Source organism: Chlorocebus sabaeus, chromosome 20 (assembly GCF_047675955.1).
Source record: "Chlorocebus sabaeus isolate Y175 chromosome 20, mChlSab1.0.hap1, whole genome shotgun sequence".
NCBI lineage: Eukaryota > Metazoa > Chordata > Mammalia > Primates > Cercopithecidae > Chlorocebus > Chlorocebus sabaeus.
In genome coordinates this window covers 51,502,543-51,529,794 of record NC_132923.1, presented here as the reverse complement: position 1 = coordinate 51,529,794, position 27,252 = coordinate 51,502,543, and the positions used below count along the sequence as shown (strand labels likewise).

The 27,252-nt window shown below is 37.7% G+C and overlaps 1 protein-coding gene across 13 annotated transcripts in view; it reads right to left on the bottom strand.

Moving 5' to 3' along the window:
• The window catches only part of DDAH1 (dimethylarginine dimethylaminohydrolase 1), a 243,397-nt gene that overhangs the window by 15,421 nt on the left and 200,724 nt on the right, over positions 1 to 27,252 (bottom strand). For 11 of the 13 annotated variants that reach the window (XM_007978094.3, XM_073007148.1, XM_073007151.1 and 8 more), the window contains 3 exons: positions 23,801 to 23,900; positions 16,644 to 16,717; positions 15,555 to 15,674 (listed from right to left, as the gene is read on the bottom strand). In XM_007978094.3, the coding sequence (XP_007976285.1) occupies positions 15,555 to 15,674; positions 16,644 to 16,717; positions 23,801 to 23,900 (294 nt within the window). Of the gene's footprint in view, positions 1 to 15,554; positions 15,675 to 16,643; positions 16,718 to 23,800; positions 23,901 to 24,596; positions 24,675 to 27,252 lie in introns of all 13 variants that reach the window. The other 2 variants (XM_073007149.1, XM_073007150.1) reach the window with 1 other exon arrangement.

Sequence of the window (27,252 nt, the reverse complement as noted above, 5' to 3'; positions counted from 1 at the left end):
ACCCCAAAAGATCTTTCCCCAGCACATTATAGTGAAACTATCTGATATAGTTAGTCTTTGTGTCCCCACCCAATTCTCATCGTGAATTATAATCCCCATAATCCCCAGGTGTCAAGGGAGAGACCAGGTGGAAGTAATTAGATCATGGGGATGGTTCCCCCCATGCTGTTCTCATGATGGTGAGTGAGTTCTCATGAGATCTGATGGTTTGATAAGTGTTTGGTAGTTCCTCCTGCATTCATTCTCCTTCCTGCTGCCTTGTGAAGAAGGTGCTGTGCTTCGCCTCTGCCTTCCACCGTGATTCTAAGCTTCCTGAGGCCTCCCTACCCTTGCAGAACTGTGAGTCAACTAAACCTCTTTCCTTTATAAATTACCCAGTCTTAGAGAGTTCTTTAAAGCAGTATGAAAATGGACTAATACAGTGCCAAAAGTCAAAGACAGGTAATTCTAAAAACAGCAAGAGAAAAACATCTGATATGGTTAGGCTCTGTGTCCCCACACAAATCTCATGTTGAATTATAATTCCCAATGTTGAGGGAGGGACCTGGAGGGAGAAGATTGGTCATGGGGGCAGATTTCTCCCTTACTGTTCTCATGATAGTGATTTCTCACAAGATCTGATGGTTTAAAAGTGTGTGGCATTTCCCCCTTCACTCTCTTTTCCTCTTCTTCCACCATGTGAAGAAGGTGCTTCCTTACCCTTCCACCATGATTATAAGTTTCCTGAGGCCTCCCAGCCATACCTCTTGTATAACCGGCAGAATTGTGAGTCAATTAAACCTCTTTTATTTATAAACTACCTACTCTCAGGTAGTTCTTTATTGCAATGTGAGAATGGCTTACTATAGCATCTAGACACAAAGAAATCCCCATCAGACTAACAGCACATTTCTAATCTGAAACTTTACAGTCCAGAAGAAAATGGGATGATATATTGAAAGTGCTGAAAGAAAAAAACTGTCGATTAAGGGTACTATGTCTAATAAAATTATCCTTCATAAATGAGTACTCATCCAGTCATTGGCACACTGCTGCCATAACCAGACAAATTAAGAGTTTCCCAAACAACCAAAAACTGAGGGAATTCATCACCAAGAGACCAGCCCTCCAAGAAATGCTTGAAGAAGTCCTATTCCTGGAAGTGAAAGAACAATACCTTCCATCATGAAAGCACACAAAAGTATAAAACTTACTGGCAGAGCAAACACAGGAATGAGGAAGAGAAAGGATTCAGATGTTACCGCTACAGAAAACCACCAAACCACAATGATAAATAGTAAGAGAGAAAGAAAAGAACAAAGGATATAAAACATCCAGAAAGCTATTAAATAACAGGAATAAGTCCTCACCTATCAATAATAACCTTGAATGTAAATGGCTTAAATTTTTAACTTAAAGATATAGAATGGCTGAGTGGATTAAAAAACCTGTGACCTATCCAAAGTAATGAGGGTTATTACAATTTTTTTTTTAAACCCATGACCTAACTATATGCTGCCTAGTGAAACTCACTTCACCTATAAAAAGACAAATATGGGCTGAAAGTAAAGGGACAGAAAAAATACTCCACACAAACAAACCAAAAGCAAGCAGGAGTAGATATATTTATATCAGATAAGACAGATTTTTAATGAAAAACAATAAAAAGACACAAAGAAGGTTAGTATGTAATGATAAATGGATCAATTCAGCAAGAGGATATAACAGTTCTAAATATATATGCACCTAACACTGAAGCACCGAGATATAAAAAGCAAATGTTGGCTGGGCATGGTGGCTCACATCTGTAATTTCAGCCAGCACCTCAGCCAGGCTGAGGTGGGTGGATCACTTGAGTTCAGTAGTTCAAGACCAGCCTAGGCAACATGGTGAAACCCTGTCTATACAAAAAAATGCAAAAATTAGCTGGGCATGGTGGCACATGCCTGTAGTCTCAGTTGCTTGGAAAGCTGAGGTGGGAAGATGGCTTAAGCCTGGGAGGCAGAGGTTGCAGTGAGCCAAGATTGTATCACTGTACTCTAGCCTGGGTGACAAAGCGAGACCCTGTCTCAAAAATAACATAAAACATAACATAACATAACATAACATAACATAACATAACATAACACAACACAACACAACACAACACAACACAATACAATGTCATTAGATCTAAAGGGAGAGAGAGACAGACTCCAATACAATAATAGCTTTGGGACTTCAACACTCCACTCTCAGCAAAAAACAGAAAGTGAACAAAGAAACGTTAGATTTAAACTGCACTTTAGACCAAATGTACCAAACATCTGTGAAACATTTCATCCAACAGCTGCAGAATACACATTCTTCTTATCAGCACATGAAGAACATTCTTCAGGATAGCTATTAGGCCCCAAATAGGTATCAACAAATATTAAAAAATCAAAATCATAGCAATTCTCTTCATAGACCATAATGGAATGAAACAAGAAATCAGCAATAAGAAAAACGTTGAAAACTACAAATACATGGAAATTAAACAACAGGCTCCTGAATGAATACAGGGTCAATGAAGAAATTAAGAAAGAAATAAAAAAAATTCCAGAAACAAGTGAAAATGGAAACACAACTTACCAAAAACTATGGGATACAGGAAAAGCATTGTTACAAGGGAAGTTTATACCAACAAATGCCAACATTAAAAAAGTAGAAAGATTTCAAAAAAAACAACCTAATGTTGCACCTCAAGGAACTAGAAAAGCAAGAACTAAACACAAAACTAGTAGAAGGAAAGAAATAATAAAGATCAAAACAGAATTAAATGAAATAGAGAGTTAAAAAAATAATACAAAGGATCAATGAAACTAAAAGTTGTTTTTTTTTTTTTTTTTTTAAAAATAAAGAAAATTGATAAACTGGTAGACTAACCAAGAAGAAAAGAGAGTGGATCCAAATAAGAGGAGGGAATTCTTCCTAACTAATTTTATGAGGCCAGGATTTACCCTGATACCAAAACTAGACAAGGACACAACAAAAAAAGAAAACTACAGGCCAATATCCCTGATGAACATAGACACAAAACTCCTCAACCAAATACTAGCAAACCAAATCCAACAGCAAATCCAAAAGATATTACACCATGATCAAGTGGGATTTATCCCAAAGGCACAAGGATGTAAGGATGGTTCAACATACATAAATAAACAAACATGATATACTACATCAACAGAATGAAGGACAAAAACCATATGATCAGTAGATGGTGTGTATTCTCCAACTCAGCTCCAATTAAAATCCTTATTCTTGTTTCTTGTTTTATATCATCTTTCCTTGTATTTTTAGTTATGTTATTTTGCTGTAGTTTATGTATCTTTGTAAGCTGTTTTTATGAGGTGAGGTGTGATTATACAATGTCAAACAGTTCTTCTAAAAACATGTTTTTAAATTATCACACTATTACAAATGCATCTTGTGAAAGATTCAAATATGAAAAGTTAAAGCTCTATTGGACTTAATACAACTGCATACAATTGTCAAAACTCATTGAATTATCCATTTAAAATTGTAATTTTATTGTAAGGAAATTATGTCACAATAAAACTGATTTTTTTTTTTTTTTTTTTTGGAGCTGTAGTCTCGCTCTGTCGCCTAGGCTGGAGTACAATGGCGCGATCTTGGCTCACTGCAACCTCCACCTCCTGGGTTCAAGCGATTCTCCTGCCTCAGCATCCCGAGTAGCTGGGACTACAGGCACACACCACCATGCCCCGCTAATTTTTGTATTTTAGTAGAGATGAGGTTTCACCATATTGGCTAGGCTGGTCTTGAACTCCTGACCTTGTGATCCACCCGCCTCGGCCCCTCAAAGTGCTGGGATTACACGCATGAACCACCACGCCCGGCCAATACAATTTTTTCAAAAAGTTAAAGTCCTCTTTCCTCCATAGTCTATCTGTATTTCAGCATTTCTATAACTCTGAAAACCCTCCTAAAGTCTCCTGATGCAATTTCCTTTAAAAGACACACTCACTCAGAGCTCAGCCTTCAATGATGAGAAAAGAGCTGCCAGTCCACACTTTTGCATTATCCTTCTGTGCAATCCACACCAGTCACCGAACTTCCAACTTTCATCAGCTTTGGTTGCTCTCCAGAGACCTTTCTCAAATTCTCTCTAACAAGCTTCAGGGATGGGACCAGACAAACTTCTTCCCCAAACAGAGATCTGGGTTTCCTTCCTCCTGCCACTATTCCTTCTTGTAGAATTTAGTATCATGTATTTAGTATCATACCACAGGACTTCTGAGCTGGCAAGGAAGGCAGACTTTTCTCTATGTCTGAGGGACTGTGTGCCTAATGAGAATGAGCATAAGAAAAACTCACTGCAGATACAAGGTATTTTAACATACATATGTTATCAACAGACAGAAAAGCACTATGTGGAAAATGTGATAAATGAAAATCTTTCATTCTGTAGGCATTTCTTTCTAAAAAGACAGCATTTTAGAGAAAGGTTAGCATTTCATAAAACTTGTATTTCTGTAATCTAGGGGAGTTATGCCTGATTTTCCTTCATATGAGAGCTATTTCTCTAAAGTGCCAGGTATGTTACTCAATACGACATTATTCTGAATGATTTTAGGTGACATTTTCTGTTCAAGGACATAACAATTTAGGAATAGATTTTCTCTCCCTGCCCTCATGTAGGAACTGATATCTGGTGAACTCCAGACAGTGCCAGTGTTCTCACAGTATATGGATTACCTGCATCAGAATCACACTATGGTTCCCAGTCTTGCTGAATCAGAATTTCTTGCTGTGAGCCCCAGGAATGGGATGTACATTTTAAATGTGTACTGTGTGTGATTCTTGGGTACATTAAAGTTTGAGGACCACTAACTTACACTATTCAAATTAATATGATCTGGCTGGGTGTGGTGGCTCATGCCTGTAATTCCAGCACTTTGGGAGGCTAAGGTGGGGGATCATTTGAGGTCAGGAGTTCAAGACCAGCCTGGCCAACATGGGGAAACCCCATCTCTACAAAAAAAAAAAAAAAAAAAAAGAAAATTAGCTGGGCATGGTGGCACATGCCTGTAATCCCAGCTACTCAGGAGGCTGAAGAAGAATTGCTTGAACCCGGGAGGCGGAGGTTGCAGTTAGCTAAGATTGTGCCATTGTACTCCAGCCTGGGCGACAGAGCAAGACTCCGTCTCAAAAAAAAAAAAAAATATATATATATATATATGTGTGTGTGTGTGTGTGTATGTGTGTGTATATGTGTGTATATATGTGTGTGTGTATATATATGTGTGTGTATATATATGATCTTCACACCTAACAGGTATTGTTACTGCTGTTGATAATATGACTGGTAGTAGCTGAACTTTATTGAGTTCTTATCGTTTGCCAGGGTGTGGATAAAAAAGAAATGAGTGGTTAGAAAACATACAAAAACTGTAATAGATTCAGCACTTTTCATTTAGCTCCTAAACTGTTTTCTGTTGTTGTTGTTTTTGGAACCCTATAACAGTGAGTCACCTCTGAGTATGTGGTCACAGGTTTAAACTTGGTCCCACTTCAGGACGAGATAAAGGGAATGGCTGTTGTAATCTATCTCCAAAGCTACCTTTAACATTTGCAGACAGATAGTGTGGTGAGTAATATGGGGACCCAGCAGCAGCAACAGAACCATAATTGAGAAAATGAGATTTAGAAATATTCTTAAAGATTATTGGACAAATACAACATTTTGAAAGATGAAAACAGGGAAAAACAGTAAGTGATTAAGAGCAGGGCAATGGTAGTGGGATGGTTTTGCAGGAGGGTGGTAGCAAATTTAATATGTTTCTTTTGCATGTCAGTATTTCTAAGGATGATCCAAATTCTAGTATTGTGTCATGTAGTGGGGAAGTTTTCCCCAGAGGCTGCAGAATAATTCACGGTCAAAATGTCACTTCTAATTTAGTGTCTATGTTTCACCCTATGCTTTATTAACCTTCAGCCAAGCAATAGGATACTTATCAACACCTACGGCATTTAATACATGTGATTTCCACAGAGAAACAGTAACCCAAAACTCAAAACCCTCCTCCTTTCAGCTCAACTGACATGTTTCCTAATCCCTTCAACACCAAAGGTACTGGTGTTGGCATGGCTGAGAGTATCACACAGGTCATGCTGTGATGTACGATCTCAGCCCGTGAGACAGAAATCATCCTTTTTTTTTTTTTTTGAATCTTTTGCCAAATCAATTCAGCCAAGAAACAATCTGACACTGCTAGAGATGGAAGGCATGCAAATGTTTTTAAGGTGATTTTTTTGGTGGGCCTTGAGAGAGAGTAAACACATGAAAATAAATGGAAAAGGGTAAAGGACAGACTCCAGACTTGAGTGAGCACTGATTCCACTGCTGCCAATGGAAACTGAAATGGAAGCCAACCCCGTTAGTGTCTTACAAGCTTAGGCATCAGATGCCTACCAGAGCTGCTGTCACATCTGAGTACTGCTCCATTCCCAAAATGTGAATCTAGGTCAGTGAAATCCAGCAACATTTGCCCACCAATTTTTGATGGTTTGTTACTTTGTGGATGAGGAGAGCTGAATTCATGGTGACAAGGAGAGTTTAAACTCTTTTCCAAAAAGTCTACGAAAGGCACGCCATTGTGGTAGTTATTTCTGAAGTCATTTTGTTCATCATTGTCCCCTGGGGCACAGAACAGGAATTCTGTAATTATCTGCCAAAGTGTTGATCTGGTCCCTTTTTCTCCCTCTAAAGTCCATCAGTCACGATGTTCTGTTACTTCTCTAAGTGGGCCTCACTTTCCGCACTGCCCTTTCCACTTTCACAGCTACTTTCCTAATACAGATCCTCCACTCATTTATTCATAGACTGTGCTGTGCAATGGCATCAACTAGTTTTATTACTCCTAATCTTTATTCCTGTTAAATCATTACAGGAACCGTGCCAGACAGATCTTTCTGAAAAAACACCTTCAGCTTCTACTCCTGTGCTAAAAAAAAATCTGTGTTGTTCCCCACAGCCCACAGATAAGAAGACCCCAGTTTCATTGGCCAAGATCATTTGAAACAGCCCCAACTTGTATCTCTGACCTTATCTCTCTCTGTTTCCCTGCATACAGCCCCTATTCCAGCCATTGTCTCTTGATTGTACTGTAGACACTCCCCCAGATTGTTCTGTTTGTAATAACCACCACTCTTCTGTGCCAACTATGGCTTACGTTCATTTAGGTGAACTCAGACTTGGAGTCTTGCTTCTGGTTGATCACTCCCTCTCCAGAACTCCTACCACCTTTCCTAGGACCCTGAACCATTTATTAGGCACTTGTGTTGTGTTGCACGGTGACAGTTTTTATCTTTTAATGTTCTCTCTTGTTTCTCCAGCTAAATGGGAGCAGCCTTGAGGGCAGAGATCATTTCTCATCCGACTCAGTATCCCTGTGCTTGGGATAGTATCTTTCATATATTAATAGTTGCCGCTCAGTAAATCTTACCACTGTGATGTCTTTTCAATTGCTGTTTTAAAAGTCTTTTTGCAGAAGAGACAGTAATAAGAGGTTTTAAAAATCTTAGCTACTTTTCCTATCAGAGTTTTATGTATGAATTAGAAAATTATGTTTTTTAGATATCCAACTGAATAGTTATATATGTAACTGAAGCTTCTTCTAAGAAAATGGAATGAAGTTGGAATCTTTCTGTGGTTTTCCTCAAACAGGCATAAAAACATTGCTAAGCACAAACAGATACAAAGATGTTCCGGCTGGGCGTGGTGGTTCACGCCTGTAATCCCAGCACTTTGGGAGGCCGAGGTGGGTGGATCACGAGATCAGGAGATCGAGACCATCCTGGCCAACATGGTGAAACCCTGTCTCTACTAAAAATACAAAAAATCAGCCAGGTGTGGTGGCAGGCGCCTCTAGTCCCAGCTAGTCAGGAGGCTGAGGCAGGAGAATGGCGTGAATCCGGGAGGTGGAGCTTGCAGTGAGCAGAGATTGCGCCACTGAACTCCATCCTGGGTGACAGAGCCAAAAAAAAGAAAAAAAAAAAATGCCAAAAAACAGATGTTCCATCACTTCCAGGCACTGAAAGGACAACATCACATTAATAGATTCTACAGTGAGCCCACTCTAAAATAATCCTTACCGCTAGTGCTTTATAATTATATGGTTGCTACTTTTTGCCAAGTAGTTGTTCACTCCATCCTAGGTTTAAGACACAGTATTTCACCTTGACTGGCTGTTATGAAATTTCCAACGGGAAGGAACAACACTTTCAATTCCTAGTGAGGCTGATTCAACTTTGTTTTTTCAAGAAGAGAACGAGTATAGGAGATAGGGGTCACACAGGGAGAGCTGGAGGCAAAGCCATAATGCCAATCCATGAAATGGATTCTAAGTTCTCTGCTTTGTCCTCATGGGCATTTTGAACCTGTAGGCAATTACGCTTCTTTAGTAGAATCAACATATGATTATTTTAAAAAGTAAGGCATTCTCTAATATCAGTAATAGTGTGAAGTTTAACTTTTTCCCCCCCTTTTTGGCTATATCTTCACACAGTAAGATCAGGTCCTGTTGTTAGGTTTTTCTGTGTGTGTGTGTGTGTGTGTGTGTGTGTGTTGGGGGAGGAGGTATGGAAACATGAGTCAAATGCAAGCTTCCTGTTCTCAGAAAATGATAACATTAGTGATTTTGGTAACTTGGAATATTTTAATGAGGAATTTTAGCATGTCAAATGGATTAAATCATGGCATCCAAATTATTACCCAGTTAGGTATTATATTTCAAGTTTATACAATGTTGAATTCTGGGCAGGAAAAACCTAAGAAGTTTCTAGCTTTCTATGGCTTTAATTTGAATATTTTCTTTACTTTTACTGATAATGTAATCGGGATATGTTATTTTGCACCTATATGACAAAAAAGTTGGCTTCTTCAGGTGCACATTATTCGGGATTCTAAGCTAGGTACTTTTGGAAGTTGCAGGTATCCTTGAAAGCAGTGGCTCTCAACTTGGCCTGTGCATTAGAATCACCTGTGGAGCTTTTAAAAAATGCAGATTCCTGGGTTCCATACCAGACTCAGAACATGAGCATTTTCTGCGATAAACCCAGGGTAGAGTGTTTTCAGAAAGCCACTAAGATGACTTTAAACCACTTTCTCACTAGGAACCACTAATTTAAGGTCACTTACAGACTTGTTCTTTCAGAAGCTAGAGTCTTGGATTGAAAGGCCCCTTATGAGGCTATGTGGCCAACCATCCAACAGATGATTACCCCTACAATATCCTACAGAGTCAGTTTAATACTTTTTGATGGTCTAGTATATAGTGGATAGGATGAACAGCACTTTTAAATATAATTTCTTCCTTTTCCCCTTTGACATTTTCTTGAAAGCCCAAAAGAAAAAAAAAAAAAGCACATTATTCCCTTTCTCCTACTTGGCCAAGTTTGCCTTCTTCCTGCCTTGGGACTAATGCTAAAATTCAGCATGGCTGTTTTGGTGTCATAGCTTCAAATTATTTATTGGCTTATTATGCCAAAACATTTTATTTTGGCCACCCTAGCCTTGTTGGCATACAGCTCTGGGAATATTGTCAGATGAGGCCACTGCTGCCAGGAAAGGGAGCATAAACAGTTGTTACAAATTCAGAGGCTATTTGGTTTTGTGTTTTAATTTCTTAATACACGCATGGCAGATTTAAAAAATCATTGTTTTGTGGAGCTGGTGAATACGACAGCCAGATAACAAGACAAAATTAAACCTACAATGGGATTGTCAGTATGCCTTTCATAGCAGAGATCCAAAGTGGAAAATCTCGTGGCTACATACTATAATTCCCTGTGACAACAATAACTAAAAATGCGAAGTCTTTATTTTTCCATTTCAATCACCCTGCTGATATGAGTTAGTTCTCATTCTGTCTTTTGGGTTTTGCTAGTTGTCATTAAAGGAAATTCCAGGCAATAAAAAACATACAAAATCCAAACACATTAAGGGTTTTTCCATCTTCATTTTTATATGCATCTATAAAATAACATGGACATTTTTGGACATAAAAGCAATGCTGCAGCTGAGTCAAAACAAGAGGAAATACAGTCTGAGTGATCTCTATTATACAGTTAGTCATTCAAAAGAAAACCAGGCTGTGTGCTATGCAATTTAAATGAGGTACAAAGCAGCTCTTGTCTTCATTCAAGGAATCTTACAAACTCAGTTAGTTATTTCAGGAAGTAGATAAGAAACCTAAAAGACATTTCCATTGAGATGCATTGTGAGCATTTTAATTTAAAATTACAAGTCTATTGAAAAACCACATACTGTATTTAAGCTCCATTTACATGACAAAGGCACAAAAAATGGAGTGGTGATCTCATAATTATTTTCTTACCACGTCCTTGTAGTATTTTTATTAAAAGTATTTTTAGGTAATAATTTATTGTGATACAAAAGAACAGAATTACTAATTTAAAAAAAGTCCACCAAAGAAAACTATAGCTGTATCCCATAAACATATACAAATGTAATATATGAAAAAAATGAAAACAAAAACAAGACAAAACAACAAAAAACTCCTCTCCCACGGGGTTAGGAAGGTGAGGATGCTCCTCCTGCTGCCCGGCCAGCAGATGGCACAGTCCCCCAGCTGGTCAGTGCTGCAGTCCCTCCCAGGTGGGGTCAGCAGCTTCCTCCTCTGAACAGTTTCAGGAAAGTTTTAGCTAAAGGTTACCACCTCCCCTGACTTCCCTCCCTCTTCCCCTTCATCCTTCCTCCCCTCCCCTCCCTTCATCTTTCCTTTCTTAAGAAAATTTTTTTTTCTCCAATTGACTGGAAGAGTGAATGCTACCAAAGAGGTCAAGTTAAAAATCATTACTGAGAATTACTGTGAGTCCCTCCTGAGGGCAGATATTACAATCTATCCTCCTGTGAAGATAGCATGTAATTAATCCAGGTTTTTGGAAAAGAAGGCAATTTTGGGGATGGATCTAGAAATAGAACAAGGTGAGATGTGGTATAGATTTACTCTTTCTTATGTATTTTTCCTCCTTAATTAAAAAAAAAAAAAAACAGAGTAGTCTATGGAAAAGACAGGCATTATGTAGATGGTAAAGCAGGGGGTTAGGAGTTAGGCACACTTAGTTATTGGAGAATTATTTCTGCAAGTCAATCATAGCCTACTTCCAACAATGTAACATATATATTTTTCCTAAACTTTAAAAAATTAAAGTATAACATACAAAGTGTAATATATAAAGTATAACACACAAAGTGGCCCTCTGGACCATGACTGCCTCCCTTCTTCTTAAAATATTATTCTGACAGCTAACAGTAGAGAGTAGCTTTGCCTCTTGTTTAATTATGTGCATGAAAGGCTAGAATATGTATTCTTTGGGGGTTGGCTTCTTTTGTTCAAATTATGTTTTTGAGCAGCATTTCCAGCTTTGGAATAACTGGAGTTCTCATCTTAGAGAAGGCAAACATTCCTTCTGGAAGAGTACAAACAGGTCTAATGCCTGTGTATGAATTAATTTGTCTTACTTTTTTTTTTTTTTTTTTTTTTTTTTTACATATAGAGGGGTATGAAGGTGATGATGCAAAGTCGGGAGAAAAACTATAGAAAATGCAGGTTGCTCTAAAAACTAATTTGGCCTAAAAGTATTTCTAGGATCAGATTTGCTGTTAGGTATCTAGCATTTGTTCAAACCAACCTAACTTCTAGTAACTTTGCCATATGGATGGTAAAATGCAGTAATAATGTCTTCCTTTCTTCTTTCCCTAGATTGGTACCCTGTATTAAATGTGTTCTGGAGGCCAGGCGAGGTGGTTCACGCCTGTAATCCCAGCACTTTGGGAGGCCGAGGCAGGCAGATCACTTGAGGTCAGGAGCTCGAGACCAACCTGGGCAACATGGTGAAACCCCATCTCTACTAAAAATACAAAAATTAGCTGGGCGTGGTGCCTGTAATCCCAGTTACTCAGGAGGCTGAGGCAGGAGAATCTCTTAAACCTGGGAGGTGGAGACTGCAGTGAGCCAAGATCAAGCCACTGCTCTCCAGCCTAGGCAACAGAGTAAGACTCCATCTTAAATGAATGAATGAATGAGTGAATGAATGAATGAATGTGTTCTGGGCTTTTTAGCTGAGAATTGCTAAGCTCTTCCTAGATGCATGATTTCATTTAAATATACAATGCATACACTATTAAATCTACTATAATCTCGACTGGCAAGATGATTATCTCCATAAGAATCTACTTCATTAACCAAGAGTAGATTGCAACCCATTACAAAGTATTTCAAATGCAATAAAACTACCCAGAAACCCTTGGGGCTCTCAGCTTTACCTAAATATGTAAGAAGTAGATTCTGAAGGAACCAAGTACTCAAAGAGCAGTGACAGAGGTGAGAAGTAATCAAGCTTTCAGTGTGTAGCACAGGAAGGCACAGTTCACCTCTGTTTAAGTAATATGCCGGACTTCTCTACAGAGGAAAGAAGGTTTACAAGGGAAAAAATAAATATCTGGTACCAAACTCACACCTTTCCTGAGACTGCTCAGATCTTGGATACCAACAAAAAATGGAAAGTCAGGAAGTAGGTGGAGAGACACGGAAGGAGCAGACAAGCTCAGCTAGAATCAATCTGTGGCAAAATAATTAGAAAAGGTTTTCTAAATAAAAAAGATTTAGTATGGAGTGGGGTGGGCAACTGAGGCCAGGGGAATCAGGGTCCAGGAAACTTGTTTCTGGAACTGTAAGATCCCACTCAAAATGATTATTTTATCAGGTCTCAGTATTTTGAACTGTAAAATGGGAAAAACAAAACCAATCACACTTTTATCACTTGTAAGCGATATATTTGTATCTATTCTTCTGTCTTCCTGCCTGTCTATAATAACATGGAGTATTTATATTTCTATGCTAGTAGTTAGCAATTAATAATTGACCCATTATTAATTTTATTGATGGTTGTACTATAGAAACCAAACTACTCTCAAATAAATAAAGCAGCTGAGTTCATCCAAACCTGAGTTTCACCAACCCATTTCCAACCTGTGACTATTTCCTTAGGCAGAGCTCATTATTCTCCAGATCAGTTTGTCCTCTTATTTTCACTACAAGGTAACAGGACATTTTTGATGCTAGAAACATGGCAGGTGGGCAGTCACCAAATCCACAGGCCTGTGGTTTAGGCCGTACATTTGCTGATGGAAAATGCAATCTCCAACGAATGCCTTTCTAGCTACTGAGGATTATTTATAGGTTCTGACAAGTAGAAAAGGAACATCATTATTAACACTAACTCGAATGAACTCTACAGGGAGGAGGACTATAAAGTCTTCATAGGATGCCCTTAAGAGATGTGGTCTGAGAGAATCTGACCATGGGAAGGGAAAGATGAAGAGAGAAATAGGAGTGAGTTGCCAAGCCATGCAATAGGACTTAGGGCTTGGGTTTTTTTTTTTTTTTTTTTTACCCCCCTAGGTCATCAGTGGTCCTCTTTTCTAACTGCAGGGTCTTCCTTTTCCAATGTTGGTCCAACATCTCTGAAACAATGCAGGGCTTTCTCCTCAAAGACCTGCTGGGACCCAGATTGCTCCCTCACGGTGATAATCTTATCTTCCTCACTGTTAAGTTCCTACTTCTTCAGACCTCACCTGCCCCTTCCACTTGTACCTCTAGAAACCCACTAGAAACTCCTTTATGAGTTGAGTTGTTTTGCTCATGTCTCTTGAATGTACTTTGCTCAGTCTTTGCTTATGCCATGTCCCCACCTGTAATTTTCTCTCATTGAATTCTACCCTGTCAAATGCCATCCATCCCTCAAGACTCACATCTAGTCTCATTTTCTCTACAAAGCTTTCTCTGAATATCTGGCCTCAGGGAGCTCCTCCTTTTCCTCTGAACTTTGAAGAGCAGTTAGGGCCTGTATCATATAACGTAGTGCTAATTAGTCATATTTGATTACCTTTTATTTTGTTATGTGTTAGTCTCGCTAGACTATTTGAGTTAGAGACCTACTGAGGTAGGGACCAAACGATTTGAGTTAGGGACCTAGTCTACCCAGAATGGCAGAAGGGGCCACTTTTTCTAGTTGTTCCACCCAGAAGGAGTTCTTTCTGCTAATTCACACAAATGCAAGGTATAGATCAGCTTAAACCCTCTCATCTTATAATCGATCTCAGACATATGCAGACCAGCCTTGCTACCACGGATACCACAGTCCCTAAGGAGAATAATCATCTTCCTAGACCTCCTGAGCGACACCATTTATCAAATGTTTTCTTTCAAGACACCAGCTTTTTTTATATACAGGAAGTTGACATGAACTTCCAGATGAAGCAGAACAAAAGACATTCTCTAAAGTAAATGAACAAAAGCCACCACGATAAAAATCAAATTCTGAGACAGATTGTTCAGCAACAATTAATAAAAGCCTTAGAAACAGAATCAAAGATACAGTTTGGGAAGAGGCGGAAGAAAGGCCAGGTGAGCTAACTGAAAGAGTGGCAGATAATACAGAGGGGAAATTTAGCTCAAGGCAATGATTGCTTCCCAGCCAAACAACCACGCTTGGCACTGAGGTAGAAGAGAAAAAACCTGAACGAGCCTCAGGGCCCACAGATTTGCTGTCTAAAAGGAACTTCCGGCTTTGGCCCTTTAATAAGTCATGCATGCTGGTATGCAGGACCAGCTGAGAGGAAGGGGCTGCAGTCCTGACCCACTATTTAGTATTAGCACTATGACCTGGGGCAAGTCACTTGATCTAGTTTTCTCATCTGCAAAATGGAGATAATACCATCTCTCTCATTCATTTATTCATCCCTTCATCCGATATTTATTAAGGGCCCACTGTGGGCCAAGTGCAAAGGAGCATAATGATAAGCAAAACAGACACAGTCTTTATCCTTATTGGGTATCCATATCATCTCACGGGGTTGAAGTTACAGAGGAGGAAAGGGAAAGCACTGCACTGTAACAGAAGGTCATCTTCTTTATCAATGACTTCCACTCTTGATTTAGCTGTGTGGCCTGGGCAAGTCTAATTTTCTTCTGGCAAGTCTACTATCTATAAAATGAGGAAACTTCCGGTCTTAAAATGTTATTATTCCAAATGCAAATGAAGAAATTAAGCTTTTTAGGTACTTCTGAATCAGGGCTTTCTAAAAGATTATTATGAAATAGTCCAGATGCAACAAAAGGATGAGAATACTATAACAACCCTGTGTACCAACTCTCCAACTTAAGTGAAAAAACATTACAAGGAGCTCTATCTGGTGGCATGCCCTCTTTTCCCCTGAGGGATAATGGTGATGAGTTTGGTGTTTATTATTTTGAATCATGGCCTTTTTTAGGAAATCTGGTATGTAACTAAGAACAGTTCACCAGTGAAGAATTCTTCCTACACTTAGGTGTTCCTGGCTTCTAATGAATGTGAGGTCACAATAGTGCACATCACAGAAGCTCAAATACCTGCCTGTTCTCTCTCTGCCAACCCTACTTGTTACTCCCCCTGCAGAGAGAATGTGAAAAACCTTGTGGCAGGCACCCCCACTGCATTTAGAAGGAGCACAGTTTTGTATTTACCTTAAGGGCCTTCTGTGCAGATTCACTAGACCCAATTGCGATCAGGTTAGGCCCAGCCATGCTGCAGAAACTCTTCAAATGCAAGCCATCTACCACCGGCACTGTGGAGACTGCATAGTCCTACACGGACAATAGAAAAACAAGCAGTTTAGTATTGCAGAATAATTCTAAAACTGATTAAAAACTTCCCTGAACTACACCTACTCCTTGAAGGCTGTCAGGGACCTTGAATATTTGGAAGAAAAACTGGGACCCACAGGTTTGGATATTGCTAGTTAAATGAAGACTGCTTCTAAGAAGAGAGCAGAGTCACCAGATGTGTGACTGCTGCAACATCTTTGCTGGCTGTTTGATCTATGGAGTGGGCTACTCTGGGAGGGTGTATTTGAATATCCCGTGTAAACAGTAGCTCAGCTGGAGACTCACATCCTCACGGGGAATGGAGCATCTTGAGAGTTACATCCCTTCCTATGCAGTGCAGAGAGCCAATCTATTAATAATCAATAAAGGGACCTTAAGAGGATGTATGTGCAACACCTAGCACGGTTTCCAGCACACAGCAGGCACTCAAGCACAGGTGACCCCGATTCCAATCTAAAAAAATCTGTATTTCATAACAGAGTCAATTGGGTTTCCAGATTTTTTTTTTTTTTTTTTTTTTTGAGACAGGGTCTCGCCATGTTGCCTAGGCTGGTTTGGAACTCCTGGGCTCACGCAATCCTCCTGCTTTGGCCTCCCAAAGTGCTGGGATTACAGGCGTGAGCCATCACGCCTGGCCTTCCAGATTTTTTTTTTAAGTTGTTGATTATTCCAGGAACATCTGCCAGGTGGCTGTATAATTATACACTGGAAGAAGACAGAAGATGCCCATGCTAACTTTGTTGTTCTTGTGGTAGCCCAATGAAGCTGAATTATTGAGGAATTTGAATTTTATAGCTTATAAAACTTCTAGTAAATGTACAAATATTACGAATTATTGTACAAAGCCAGTGAAGCGTAAACACCATTACTCATGATATTGATTCAATGGGTCTATGATTATTTATTAAGTAATTACTTTGTGCCAGGCATAAACTACCTTTTACCTACCTTAAAAGTATCAGCCAAGATTTCAGCACCTCGTTGATTTGTCCTTTTGGAAAGGCCCACAAAAAATTCTCTGCCTATAATAGATGTCATGGAACATAGTGAGCGGGTGGCACCAGGGACTGTACATCATTTCTTTTATCTATAAATAATGACTTTAAAGCATCACACAGTTTTCTCTTACCACAGAGGACAGCTTCACTAAAGAGACTACAAAAAATGATTTCAAACTACTGCCCTTAAGAATAAACTTTTTCAAATTCATAAGGGCAGAAAGTAGGATGGTGGTTTCTAGGAGCCATGGGGAAGGGTAAATGGGGAGTTACGGTTTAATGGATAGGAAGTTTCAGTTTGGGAAGATGAAGAAGTTCTGGAGATGTGTGGTGGTGATGGTTGCCTAACACTGTGAATGTTCATGCCTCTGAACTGTACATTTAAAAATGGTTAAAATGGTAAATTTTATGTTATGTATATTTTACCACAAAAAGGAATGAAATTTTTATTTAGGCAATCATACAGTTAAACACATTGGTAATCTCTGATCAGAAATTAAGTAATAGCAATGACAATTTAACAGTACAACAGTTCCTCAAATAACATAATTTTGCTCAACTTTAATCAGGAAAAAGAAAAAATCGATTCTGGGCTGGGGCCATGGTCTGCATGGAGTTTGCACATTCTCTCTAGGCCTGCATGAGTTTCCTCCCACATCCCAGAGCTGTGCACAGCAGGTGAATTTTCACGTTTACAGGGTCCCAGTCTGAGCAAGTGTGGGTGTGTGGGTGTGCCGTGATGGGACGGTGTCCTGTCCAGGGCGGGTTGCCACCTTGCACCCTGAGCTTCCAGTATAGCCTCCAGCCACCCTCGATGACCCTGAACTGGAAGAAGTGGGTTAGAAAATGAATGGATACAAATGATTGTAATAAAGTATCCAATAATCATACAAATGTACAACAATAAACAATGTTGTAGGATAGTGCTCAATGAGCCCACCATATTTGTGATTGTTTTGAGTTGTGTGGCGGGAGGAGGGGCTCCTTACAATTTTAGCTTGGTAAACATTTATTCCCTGATTTAACCCACCACGACCAAAACTGCTGTCACTCACTAATTGACCAAAAATTGGGCAATTATCTTGTTTTTATTAATTTAAAAAAATGTGCGTATGGCTGACATTTATTTCAATGTTTAATATTATAAGTGTTTTGGGTCTTGATTTAGAAGCTGGGTGATATTTTTGTGACTAGAAATATGCCAGAGGAACTTAACTCTTGTTTATATTAGCCTATGGTAAAAATGGTTTTGTTATATGTCACTTCGCTTAAAAGTCACAGTTTCCACGAACCGATCAACATTGTTAAGTGAGAATTTACTATACTACCTTTTTTTTTTTTTCACTAAAATAACAATACTAGACATTGTTGATAAATTCGGATTCTTTTCTTACAGAATGATCATGTGAGGCCTGAGGAAACACTCTGGGGAAAGTGAGTTAAGTGCTGACTGGTCTTCAGGTCTGACCTCTAAGAGCCCTGTCTTTGAAACTATACATCCATATGGTTGAAATCAAAACATCAAAAGATACCTATGTACTAAATACAACATTTCTGCAGGATGAAACTGCCTTCTTATTTGACTTTTCTGAAATTCAGCAGTTTTTTTACTCAGAAGCCAAAGCACTAGATAAAAATGGTCTCTTAGTTATAGGCAAATAATTATAGTATGAAGTTAGGCAATATATAAATGTGGGAATTCTCATCTTCCCTTTATTTATGGAAATCCCACATAATATGTGGAAAAGATAGTCAAAGAGAAATCAGTATCTTTTTGCCTTAGAGTATTATGGTAAAGTATAAGAAGAGTAGCCATGCAGAAGGAATTGCTTGATAGATTTTATAAACATTATAACTTTAATCTTCATAATGTCCTTATAAAGGGGCAAATGACATAGGTCAGGTGATGTTATGACAATATCCAAGGGCTTATGTTGTTGGCAGACACAGGAGTCTTCTGTGGCACACTGACAGTTTTTTGGGTAATGGTATGATTGTGTTGTCCGTTAAGAAAACTCACTATATAAAGATCAAAATTTAACTCAGGGAGAGGTATTTTACTTGAAAAAAGTATTACGTACTTTATTAAATAGCTATAATGAAAAAATATCAAGTTTCCTTAATTCTTTCGAGATAAAAATAGGTTTATAAATTATTTATAACTTTTAAGAAAATCTTTTAAGAAAAACATAATACTCTGAGGCAAAAAAAAAAAAAAAAATACTGATTTCTCTCTGAATATGTTTTCCCACATTTCATGTGGAATTCTTTTCCAAGAAACAAAGGGAGGATGAAAATTTCCACATTTATGTATGTAACAAATTTTTAGGGTGGAATGCATACCATTTCCATTTTAAAAGACTAAGGTGTTCAAAGGCTAAGATGTGATGGGAAAGTACAAAGAGAAGGATGCTGCTTATCTCTTCAAAGTAGGTTGGACTTCTGTCTCTGGCAGTATGTTGGATGAGATCTCCTAAATAATCTTCCTGATGGAAACAACTAAAATACTGAAATGGACATCTAAATTTGTTTTGATGTCTTTTGTGTCACTTTCTTCTATGCCAATTCACATTTTTGTTTTTCCCCTTCCTGTCTCAGTCATTTTTCTCCTCAGGAGAAACCAGGCCATTTTTCCTACTGACTATCCTACATTCTTGCTTTGACTGGTTGCTTCCTCTTATAACTTAGCATTTAAATTTTTTCTTTATCCTTTGTATTTTCAGTAAGCAGGCATTAATTAGATGCTCATTCATATATCTTTTAACAGGACTACTGTGGGTTCAAGTGGCATCAGCCTGATTCCCTCATTATAAAGTTTCCTGTCAAGCTTTCATATAACACTTTTAATTCAATTGTTGATCATCACACAGATCCATTATTTTTACTAGGAATCTGCATTTACAGGCTGCAACTCTAAAAAGAAAATCTCTCCTCAAGTATTTGGTCTACTTGAAATAAAATTCATAAAGGAAAGAAAAGCAAATGCTTGAGTCTTTCTTTTACATATAAATTATTAGAGTTATGAATTAGTGTTCCAGCAACTTGCAGTAATGACCAATAAGTTCTTTTAAAAAAACATCATTACCTTTGAATGAATCAAAGATGAAATCACAGTAGAAATTAGAAAACATTTTAAAAAACTAAATAACAAAAATATCCATATCAAAATAAGAAGGAGTCTGCTAAAGTAGTACTTGGAGGCCAAGTTACATAGCCTTAAAAGCTTACATTAGAGAAGATGAATGGCTAAAATTAATGAGATAAAATTCCAACTTGAGATGTAGAAAAAAAGACAATAGAATAAAAAGAAAGAAATGTGAAGGAAGGAAATATAGAAACAGAAAAGAAACATTCAAGAGAAAGAGTTCAACCAAGCCAATAGTTGGTCCTTTGAAAAGATGAATAAAATTAGCAAACCTTCTGGCAAAGAAAGAAAGAAGGCATAAATTAACATTACCAATGAAAAGATAATATAGCTATAGTTGTTGTGAAGCTTAAAAAGATATTAGAAAATATAAGTAACTTTATACCCAACATTTTGAAAAATTAAAATGGATAAAATCTTAGAAAATGACTCAGGAAAATCCAAATTGTCACATGATCATTAATCGACTAAATCAGTTTAAAATTTCTCCATAAAGAAGGCACAAGAGCCTGTTTCCAAAGTTTAAGGAATACATAATTCAAATAGTACTGATTCCAGAGAACAGAAAAAGAGGAAATATTCCCTAATACGTTCTCTGAGGCTAACATAACTCTTTTACCAAAACCAGACAAGGATAACAAGAAATATAAATTATAGGCCACAAAACAATAGTCATAACAAAATGTTTATCAAACTAAATTTAACACTGTGTTAAAAAGAGAATAAATCATGATCAAATTTGATTTAATGCTGGGGTTGCAAGACTGGTCAAATATCAGAAAATGAATTAATGAAATTAACCACATCAACAGATTCAAGAAGAAAATCATATAATCATTTCAGTGATGCAAAAAACAGTTTACTCTATCACCTGAAATTTATTTCCAGGTGTTTACTTTAGAGAAACTCTTGTATATGTTCCCAGGAGACACACAAGAATGTACATAGAAACACTGAAGATAATCGACAAAAACTGGAAAACATCCAAAAACACATCAACAGTAAAATTAATCATACATTATGGTGTATTCTTATCACAGGGAACTACACAACATTGAAAATGAACTATAGCGGCACACATCAACTTAGATCAAAAGTAGAAAAATCACCTAAGAGTTCATATAATGTGACTCTAATAAAGGTATCTTGTAGCTTTATAAAACTACAAGACAAAACTAAAACAGCATACACTTTAGGAATACATGCATGGAGGCAAAACTCAAAGAACAACAAAGCAATAATTTGCACAAAATTCAAGACAGTGGTTACTTGAGGCTGGGGGAGAGGCTGGTTGTCACTGGGGACCCCACAGGGGCGTCTATGGTCCTGGCAATGCTCTATTTCTTAAGTCAGGAGGTGGACACCCAGGTGTTTATTTTATTATTGATCTTTATACATAAACATTTTATAACACTTTTTTAATGTATTCTGTATTTCGCAAAAATAAATAAAAGTAGAAGTAAGTAGCTGTCTTTTTAAGAGAAATGGGATTGAAACAATTTTTGCCAGTAGCTGCTTGCTTGACTGACAGATTTCCCAGCAGGAATAGGATTTGGAAAGCAGCTTTCCTTCTGTCCATTTCCTGATTAATTATTAATGAGGCTTTGAATTACAGAGGAAAGAGGACACAGAGCACATAGAAAATGTTACAGACCTTATTTCTTATCTAACTCTTCCTAATCCAAAAATTGAGTGGTAATGGTTGCACAACATTATGAATGTAATTAACGCCACTTGAATTGTACACTTAATAATGGTTAAAATGGCAAATGTTATGTATGTTTAACCACAATAAAATAAAAGAGATGAAGGAAAGTGAGAAGTAGAAAATAGAAGGCAGGACCACACATTAGGTGTGAATGGGGTGCCAAGGAGGTAGATATCCCGACATCATCTCAGTTTTGAACAAAGTAACTATTAACACATTAACTTAAGTATTGAATACAACAAATAAAAGTCTACAGGTAGTATCAAAGGCAAGCCTAAATGCTTAGTACCTGCTTTGAAGATAGGTCAGAACTACTAGGCTTGAGATGCTAGGGAAAGACCTTTGACCAAAAGAAGAGATTCCTAATGTAAGCTGCACTTTCACACTGAGGAGATTTTAGGGCGTCTTTTTGGCTCAGCTGCTAAAATAACTAAATGGCTGTGAACATAGCTTGGTTAAGCCATATTTCAAATGTTAACAGTACCTGCTTACAATAAGTTATTCATTGCATGGCTATGTTCTGATAAAAAAGAGTTATATTGTAAGGAAGTGTGATTTACACATCTAACTTTTCACAAAAGCCTATTTTGTTAGAGAAACAGGCTGTTGTTCTGTACTGTCAAAAAGAATGAAAGTGCCATCAATGGGAGACACAAAGAATATTCTAAGGGGAACTTACTAGGCAGATTCAAAGAATGCCTGAGTCTGCTTGACACACCCAGAGCTAAGAATGCAGCGTAGGCCTTCTTGACTCCTTGTTCTGTGTTCTCAGGGTTCAACGGGCATGCAACCAAACCCCAGAGATGGACCACTGCATGTGACAGTGGCAGCACAGGTGCAGTACACAACTCCAGGGCATACTATTCATATAATCCCTAACAAGAATGGCGCCCCCAGAGCTGGCAACGTGGTGGCCTCACCCATAGCTACAGTATGTGACACTTAGCAAAGAACTACTTAAATGTCACAGGATAAACACTCCTTCTTCAGGAATATTAATTATGTCCAAAGGTAAGAAATGCAAAACATTATTTTGATATTAAAACAAAAATGGCTATATCTTGGCTATATGTATATATGAGATTCAATATAAAATTCACATCAACCAAAATATTAGACTTCCAAGTAGCTTCATGCTTTCAGTGGGTCACTTGGGGCTATATTCCTAAGTCCCTGAGGACCACCCTTTGCTGTCAGGGCTACACTGGTGAAATGTATTCTCTGACATGTCTGGGAAAATAAACTCTCACTATAAATTAAAATTACTATTGATTATCTTGCTCATCAGTATAACCAGAATGAATTTGAGGACCTGGATTTTACACATGATTTTATACAACACTAATTATATGATAAATGAGTTGAAAAGGTTAAATGCTAAAATTACTATTTCTTTAGTAGCCACATTACACATTGTAAAAACTGATTCCAGTTAGATCAATAATAATATTAGCTGTTCATATTTTGTTGAGTTCTGCTATTATTCATCTGGCATTAAGCCAAGTCAATCTGCATAGAAATTATTTAAATCCACCTTGCCATCTGGAAAGAAAATTGTAAATGACACTAATCTTGAATTAAGAATCTTTTAAATACAAACCAGATATACAGTAACACAATGGAAAACTTATAAATTCATGTTGAAGAAGAATAAAGTAGAAGCAAGATACACAGTGGTGATGTATATACCAATAATGTTCTTGTAAAAATATGCAAATGTATACATACGAAGTACTAAAAAGACATATATACTAAATACTAAAGTGATTATATTTGAATAGAAGGTCTTTTTTTCTTATTGTGTTTTTCTGTATTTTCCAATTTCCCTCCATTTAGCATCTATTACTTTGGTAATTAAAACTACTATAATAGGCCAGGCATGGTGGCTCATGCCAGTAATCCTAGTATTTTGGGAGGTGGAGGTGGGCGGATCACCTGAGGTCAGGAGTTTGAGACCAGCCTGGCCAACACGGTAAAATCCCATCTCTACTGAAATACAAAAATTAGATGGGCATGGTGGCACACACCTGTAATCCCAACTACTCAGGAGGCTGAGGCAGGAGAATCACTTGAACCCGGGAGGCAGAGGTTGCAGCAAGCCAAGATGGCACCACTGCACTGCAGCCTAGGTGACAGCAAGACTCTGTCTCAAAAACAAAAACAAAAAACACACACAAAAAACTATAATAAAATACGTAAATACAAGCCAAGTATTAAAAATATGCTTGGATAGAAAAAATAAATACAACTATACCTGTGAATAAAACATCTCCACCATCTAAAGTTGCATTTTCATCTTTCATCTCTACTATATTGAGCTGAAGTTTTTCTAATGCTTCTTTCATCATGTCAACCTGTTGAAAATAAAATGATTCAGATTAATATACTATAATTTCCTAACAAGAAAAAACCATCCAAAACATCTGAATACTAAATCATGCTCATGTGCACACACCCACACACATCCACACTCATATACATCCATCCTTGTGAATATATAGTGTATGACCAGTCATGATCTTAGAAATTGCTTATTTTGTTCCCTTCTAGTGTAAGATTGACTCAATATAGTGTCATTTTTTTTTTCTGTAGAAAGGCTGAGTAGTTACAATACTGTTGGAGGCTGACTAGTTAAGACACTGTTGGAGTACAACCAGTTAATGCACCATTGGAGGCTGACCAGTTTGGCCACTGTTGGAGGTTGACAAGTTAGGGCATTTGTTAGAGGCTGACTAGTTAGGATATTGCTGGAGTCTGACCAGTTAGCACACTATTGGAGGCTAACCAGTTAGGGCACTGTTGGAGGCTGACTAGTTAGGGCATTTGTTGGAGGCTGACTAGTTAGGAGACTGTTGTGGTCTGACCAGTTAGCACACTATTGGAGGCTGACTAGTTAGGGCACATGAGTCAAGGAAAGTGGGAGGCAAAGCACCTAATTCTCCTACCCTTGCCAGAAAATGCAAGATTCCATTTTAAATCTTATGTAAGTCATTTAGTCAGAATCGTACACACACAGTATAATACATGGAAGGAATATCAATAACTCGTACCTTGAAATCTCAATCCATAGGACAATCATTGTTTCCTATTCAAATATTTTCTAAAATGTCAAAACATCCATTGCTTCTCTGTAAATCGAAACTGTGTTAGTTATATTCAAACAGTTAATATGATAACCCATCTTTTAAAACCTAGTTCCCTAGAGGTGACTAACAAGTTCAACAACTACAATCAAATCAATAAATATTTGCAAATAAATTTCAGGAATTTCTATGATTCCAGGGCATGTCTAAAGCACAGAGATATTCTGGGTTGAATTAAGGACCACTTCTATTGAGGCTGACTTTAATATAAGAAATAAATGTGAAACATAACAAATTGAAGTTCACAATTTAATTCAAGTCCCTCCAGCAGCTCAACAAAACAATTTCAGTATTTTCAAAGGTCTGCAAAACCTTTAGGATAGTAAAGACATATATTGAGATGACTTGAATAGGGGCTAAGGGAACAAGAGATCACATCACACTGGGCAAAGCAGGTAGTTCTGCCAAAATACAGCATGCCGAGTACACAGTGTGAATTGTCAGTGAAGAGTTTAAGAGACAAAAATAGAGCAGAGCTACTTCTAAAGTAATAAAAATATGGAAATACTTTGACAACAAGCCTGACATTCATGCATTCAAAAAACATTTAAAGAGGATACAAAGTAAAATAAATATATCATCTCATCCTTGTCCTGGAACTCATGTAAAAATTCCACAAACCGGAGTGACTCAGAACAATAAAAAATATTTCCATGGACAAAATGGTCTTAATGTTGTAGTAAATACATTCAGTGACCTTTTTTTTAACAGCAGAATAGGTTTTCCTATGTAATAGGAAGTGGAACTGTTGCTACAGCATAAAATAAGGAGCAAACACAATATTTACCATGACATGTTGGGCTACTGTGAACCCAGGAAAACACAACTGTTTCCTTTTGACATCTCTGCTGTCTTTGTCCATGGAAAATTCACTGAGCTTAGGGAGGGATCATGAGAACAGATGTACAGTTACTTTTTGTTTCTATTACTAATGCTACTGCTTCTACTATAACTTAACATTTCAAAGATTACAAGAAGTTGAGCAGTAACATAAATTTTGGTTTGAAAAGTTTGTATGTAACTATGCAACATCTCAACTGAGGAACGGTATTCAATTCTTAAAAGTTAGAGGAGAACAGAAGTAGGGATATATACCAGTTTCAGAAATATTACATCTCTTTAAATGTCCTATGTCTTTGAAAATTAAAGTTTTAGAGGATAAAATGTTTGTGGTTTTCTTTCCTTTTCTTTTTTTGTTAAATTAAAACAGCTGCACTCACATTTAAAAAAAAACAAAAAAAAAACTAGCTTTTGTGCATGGGCAGTACTTAAAAAAATTCAATCACATCTATACAAACAGTCATCAGGATAGGTCCATACCACACATGTTGATGATACTACATTACTTTCAGAGTTAAGCACATGGACAAGTTTTTAAAAGATTGTAAACATCAAGTAAACAGTTTTGAGAACTGCAGGGCCATACGGCATAAATTCGGCAATGCTAACCCCAGGGAGATCTCTGGGGAAGAAATGAGAGGCTGAACTCGGCAGGCTGTCCATTGGGAACCACACACTCTTGGCACTGAGGTTCCGTTGAAGCAGACAAATTCAGCTGCAAACAGGCTTGACACATGGGTCCACAGCAAGCCAGCTATTCAGGCAGTTAGAACACTAAATATAACTATAGAAGTGGGAGTTTTTGCAGGAAAAGATCCAAACCATGGGCCTTCAAGAAACTGCCCATTCTGTGGTTACATGGCCATGGTTAATGTTGACTTAATTAACTTCCAAGAGGAAAAAAAATGACCAAATAACACACCCACCTTTCATTGAGACACTAACCCTGCAGTGTGGAACTTAGCATTACTCAGAGAAACCATCAGGACAAACAGGATTAATTCCAACGGCTGAGTTGAATGGGTCATTTTAGCCCACAAAATTAGAAATAAAAAGGGCAAATTAGAAAAACAATCTTACTTAATTTAAGCCTTAGGGTATAAAGTATATACAGTAATTTTCATTCTTTACTCAAAAAATTTACAAGACCTTTCTTCCCTCCCTTTTCATGCTACATGCACTTTGATTTCATCTTTTTTTATTTTTTTTTATTTTTTTAATTTTTTTATTATTATACTTTGAGTTCTAGGGTACATGTGCATAACGTGCAGGTTTGTTACATAGGTGTACTTGTGCCATGTTGGTGTGCTGCACCCATCAACTCGTCAGCACCCATCAACTCGTCATTTACATCAGGTATAACTCCCAGTGCAATCCCTCTCCCCTCCCACTCCCCATGATAGGCCCCGGTGTGTGATAAAATAATGTTATCCTCGCATTTTTTGCCCCATTTTTCTCCTCCTACTATTTATCACAGCATAGATTTCTTCTCTGGCCACAGACGCTTCAGATCACCTCTGCTGCTTCCAGTTCTGCTACTTATTAGCCAGTGTCCTCTGGTTGTTTAATATTCTGAGCCTCGGTTTTCTCATCTTTAAAGTGGGTATTTATTCATTACAGTATCAACTTTTTAGGCTCCTTTTGGTCATTAAGTACATAAAAGTCACACAGTATTTGCTGAATAAATATTTCTTTTATGAATAACAGCTTGTGTATACACAGT